The following is a 4974-nucleotide window of genomic DNA, read 5'->3' on the forward strand; positions in this document are numbered from 1 at the left end:
AAATTATCTTTTCTAAGTTGGGGACTCAGTAAGAGCTGAAATAAATAGTAGAGCGAATTAACTTGGTGGGTTTAGAGTTCAAAGCTCGCTGTAGTTTTGTCTCTATCTAATTAGGAGTTTTAGGGATTTGTTTTCATAAAATGTGGGATTTCAACCCTTGTTGATAGAAGCTTATATGTTGAGGGAAAGGAGGCAGGGGAGAGAAAGAGGGATGGTAAGGGGTTTGCTTAAGCGGTTTTTTTTACCATGTGTTGATTGGTGATTGGTTGGCCAAGGTTGACTAATGGCTGACTAAAGGAGGTACTAATACTAGAAAAAAATTAGTTTAATAACTCAAATTAATAGAAAAGAAGAAAAAGAAGAAGAAGAAGAAGTAGTGGGTATTTATTTGTGAAAATGGGTACAATTTAGAGGAAATTTTTTATATTAAGCCTTGATCTTAAGTGAATGATTTGTTTAAAAATTTCAACACGGTAAAAAATTTATTAATGTTTCAAATCAATTTTATTAAATAACTCCTACACCATAAATAAGAGTAAATTACTACGAGACACATCTTTAACCAACAATTCCTACTATTTGACATGGTCGTGGGTATGGCGTTGGAACAGGGAAAAGACATTTTTTTTATGGTGGGAGGTTTGTGATAGTAAAGCGATGTCCAAGTTGTGACGTGATTGGATAGCTGCCTGCCAATGCTGCAAGTCGAGTCAAACACTGAGGTCCTTAATGTGTTCTCTCTCTTTTCTCCGCTCTCCCAAGTGTCAACCGTACCTATTTTTCCTTCATTCTCTTTTCTGATATGAACTTAGGATCAGTTGTGATGGAAGAATATGAATATTCGCCATGAGACGTAATCTCTTCAATTCTAATTTTAACCAATCCACCATATTTCAACTTCCCAGAAATAGACATGAGTAAGTCAACTCTAAGATGCATATTGCCTGCATAAACAACGTTTTTAGGCCTCCATTCAAACAAATAGTAAAAGGCCTACTCGAGAGTCGAGAGGATTTTTCTTAAAGAACGCGACGAGCCGGCAAGCGAGATATAATTATCAAGCACAACAAGATTTCTTCTTTAATAGAAAACAACGAAGTACATCATTAATGAATTCTAACATTTTAAGTTACATAAAATCCTAGATCCTTGTGTTTTTATCCCCTATTTACTTTATACTACACGAAAATATAAGTTGAACAAAAAATATAATAAAATAAGAAGGGAAAACATGTTCTAATTTTTTCAAAAATATTTATATATAAAAATGAGATTACTATTATTAACCAGAGGATGAAGGACAAGACCACGGCGGCACCGGAAAATCTGACTCACTTGCCGGAGTTCGATCAGAGGGTTGCCTGAAAATGCTCATTTGTTGGTGCTCAGCAAAAAGCAGAGGAAAAGAAGCAGAGGAAGATGATGATGATGACCCAGAAGCCGCAAAAGAAGCCGGCAAAGATGGAAAAGACGACGACACCATTGGCTGCTGGATATTAGCAAACTGAGAATATTGAATCATTTGGTCTACCAAGCTTGTAGCTTGTTGTCCATGCAAATCACCAGAATTCTGTAGCAACTGAGAGTACTGCCAATAGTCTCTCAGCATATCATTTGTAGAGCTCTGGAGAGGTTGGGAATCGTAATATGTTGGCATTGAAGTAGAATCAGAAGCTGAAAAATGGGTTGTTAGAGAACTAGAAACCGATGTTTGGGTACCAGGAAAATTCTGCATTTGTTGAGGAACAAGCCTGACATTTTCCGGAAAATTTAACTTGGCCCTGTTTCCCCTGAATCTCAAGGCAGCTTCATCATAGGCTCTTGCAGCAGCTTCTGCTGTATCAAACGTACCAAGCCAAACTCTTGCTGCTTTGTGCGGATCACGTATTTCTGCTGCCCATTTTCCCCACGGCCTTTGCCTAACGCCTCTATATCTCCTCCTTAGCTCCGCGGTTTCTTCATAGGCTGCTGCTGATGTTTCTGTTGATGTAGTTGGTGGTGCAACAGTGCTTGCAGCCTCTTCAGCAACTATTCAAAATAATGGATTGAGAGATTGTTAAATATAGGTTGATGATTGAGAGATTGTTGAATCCTTAATGAAGGTGGTGGTCATGCTGAATACTGATCAACTGTTTCATTGCAGCTTTGAGTTTACAAATGTTTGTCCAATCTCCAGAGTTAATTAATTGAAAGTTGAATACCACCAAGTTAAGCAGGGGCTTACTTAGGGGAGTTCGCAGACGTCTGCCCTTAAAATGAAACTTTTTCCATTTAAGATTTTTTAAAATTTTTAAAATTTTAAATTAATAAAATAAAATTGCACCTTTAACTTTATTAAAAATCATAAAAAATTTATTTAATCCTTTATAAATTATAAATATATAAATTATTAAAATAATAAACTTACATTTTATTATCTTAAAATTTATAATTTAATTCCAAACCCTAAAAATTTTCTTCCTTTCCCTTGCCCTTGAAGTTGAAGGCAAATATAACTTGATGAAGACATGCAATATTGTATTATAGTTTTATTAAAAGAAAGTAATGAACACACAGTTATGTGATGAATGACAACTAAAATGGTTTTATTAAATTAGTGGTAATAGACTAATAGTAAGAAAGTAAAATATATGTACTGTATGTATGTATGCATGTGTATAATTATATATATAGGTTATGGTTATATGATCTATGTATGAAAATGTAAGGAAAGAAAAACAGGAACGATTGCCTATATTTTAACTAAATGGAAACGACAAAAGATAATGAAAATCAGTGTGCAAAAAAAGAGTAGTTGAAGAAATGGATGGAAAAAGTATGTACCCATAGTTGCACCAGATGATGAATCAGCAATGGAGCCTCTAAAACCAGCAAAATTTCTTTGAACCCTTGGTAAAGACTCAATGAATTGAGCAGTGACCTCTTCTTCACGCCCTCGTTTCTGACCAATCCAGAGACCAGAGCCGAAACCGGAACCGGAACCAGAACCAGAAGGGGAAGCAGAAGGTGAAGGTGAAGCAGCTGAGGCCGAGCCACTGTAGCCAAAACTAGATGGGGCCATGCCAGCTAAGTTAGCACCGTAAGCAGAAGCCCTTTGTCCAGAAACACCATGCGTCAGGCCAGACATCTGGGTTGCTTGTGCTCGGTTTCCATGCTGCAGCATCATCATCGGTTGGTTCTGTTGGGATTGTATTTGATGGGAGTAGCCATCTTGTTGTTCTTCAGTACCGCCATCTCCAGCCGGAGGAAACCTGACGTACTCACCTGACCCCCTTTGATGCGCCACCTTGTTGAGTAAGCACATCAACACCGATATAATCTATGGGGATTCCGGTTTTGGCTTTACTGAATAAATAATAATAATAATTCTATAAAGACTTACCCTGCTAAGAGGGGATTTTGCCGCAAAATTTGAAGGAGAGAAGACCCTTTGTATTGCAATTAAGGTGAAAGGATTTTATTATATGTCGATCCAAGGATTTTCTAGTGCTGAAGCTTTGATCAGTTTCAGCCGCCATTCAAATAGTGCACACATTACTCCTCAAATTTACCACTTCATAAAACCACCACAAAATCCCCGATGGATTGCATTTTAGTTCTTCTAATATAAAAATAGATAAATTAATTTGTATATGTTAAATTACTGAATAAAATAGTATTTTTATTAAATATTTGTTTAGTGTTTTTGTACAAGGTCTAACAATAAATTTAACCCTTAACATTTATACTATTAAATTTTATCCCTACTCTTTTATTGAAAGTAAATTAAAATTTTTAAAACTAATAAAGTTAAAAGGTAAAAAATGTCTTAGTAACAATTTTTTTAAAGAAATCAATTAAGCTCTTTGAAAATCATTAAAAGATCATAAAATTATAAACAAAATTTATAAAGATAGTTAAAAATTTTAAAATTTAAAATTATAAACTTTTAAATAAAATTAACAATATTGACCCATTAAAATTTAATTTTTTAAAGAAAAATTGGGATTAGATTTCAAAATCTTATAACCATTAGATAAAAAAGGTTAAAATATGTCATAAGTCACTGTACTTTCGAAATTAGGAATTTAGTCTATATACTTCTATTTCATAAAATTTAGTCCTACTTTTTAGATCTCAAAATTTAAGTCTAACGGTTAAGTTACTTTTTTTGTTAAATTTGTTGTTATGACATTTTTTTGTAGCTGTGTAATTAAAAGAATGATTTTGTAATTAACTTGAATTTAAAAAATAATGTTAATAATTGGATATGAATTTTGAAATTTGAACAGTAAGAGCTAAATTCTATACAAAGACTAAATTTCTAATTTTTGAGATTGTACAAAACTTATGGCACATTTTACAAAAAAAAAAATCTATGGTACTTTTTGAAATCTAATCCCAATTAATTTTTAAAAAATAAATTTTAATAGGTGAGTATTGTTATTTTTAATAAAAAATTATAATTTTTATGATTTCTAATAATTTTAAAAGATCAATTGATTTTTATTATTTGTTATTAGACCTTTTGACTTATTAGCCTCATTAATTTCAACATTTTCTAATTTATTTTCAATAAAAAGTAAGGATAAAATTGAATAAATATGTAAAGCGGATTAATATGCAAAGGATGAGACCAAAACAAATATTTAATAGTGTAATTTCATGGGATGGATTGTTTTACACACTCATCAACATATATAGACTAAATTTTCTAACAAAAAATTAAAAATATAGGAAATTTTGGGATACGTCTATAAATTCATCCTACCATTACCACCTTTATAGCATAAAAAAAAAAGTAAAATTACTGTATCTATTTTCTTTATTCATGTTTTTTTCTTCCTTTTCTGGAACAATTCCTTTTTATTTGAGCTTTGATTGCCAGAAGAAAAAAAAAAGGTGGATAGTGTCTGGATAAAATGTTCACACCAGGAAATTGGACTGATATAATTGAGTGTTAATGGCAAAAATGCATACCAAGTCGGTTGAGGT

General features: G+C 32.6%; 1 protein-coding gene across 2 annotated transcripts; it reads right to left on the reverse strand.

Annotated features, from left to right (window-relative positions):
* Positions 1 to 1054: 1054 nt before the first annotated feature.
* On the reverse strand, positions 1055 to 3681 carry LOC108484672 (ethylene-responsive transcription factor ABR1-like). Of its 2 annotated transcripts, XM_017788547.2 has the most exons (3): positions 3383 to 3681; positions 2824 to 3286; positions 1055 to 2028 (listed from the first exon to the last, which is right to left on the reverse strand). In XM_017788547.2, the coding sequence occupies exons 2-3, from the start codon at positions 3167 to 3169 to the stop codon at positions 1283 to 1285; spliced, it is 1092 nt and encodes a 363-aa protein (XP_017644036.1). In that variant the 5' UTR covers positions 3170 to 3286; positions 3383 to 3681; the 3' UTR covers positions 1055 to 1282. The 2 variants fall into 2 exon arrangements, with proteins under 2 accessions (XP_017644036.1, XP_017644035.1); XM_017788546.2 differs by having other exon boundaries at positions 2824 to 3674.
* Positions 3682 to 4974: the final 1293 nt, after the last annotated feature.

This window comes from Gossypium arboreum, chromosome 6, assembly GCF_025698485.1.
Source record: "Gossypium arboreum isolate Shixiya-1 chromosome 6, ASM2569848v2, whole genome shotgun sequence".
NCBI classification, from domain to species: Eukaryota; Viridiplantae; Streptophyta; class Magnoliopsida; order Malvales; family Malvaceae; genus Gossypium; species Gossypium arboreum.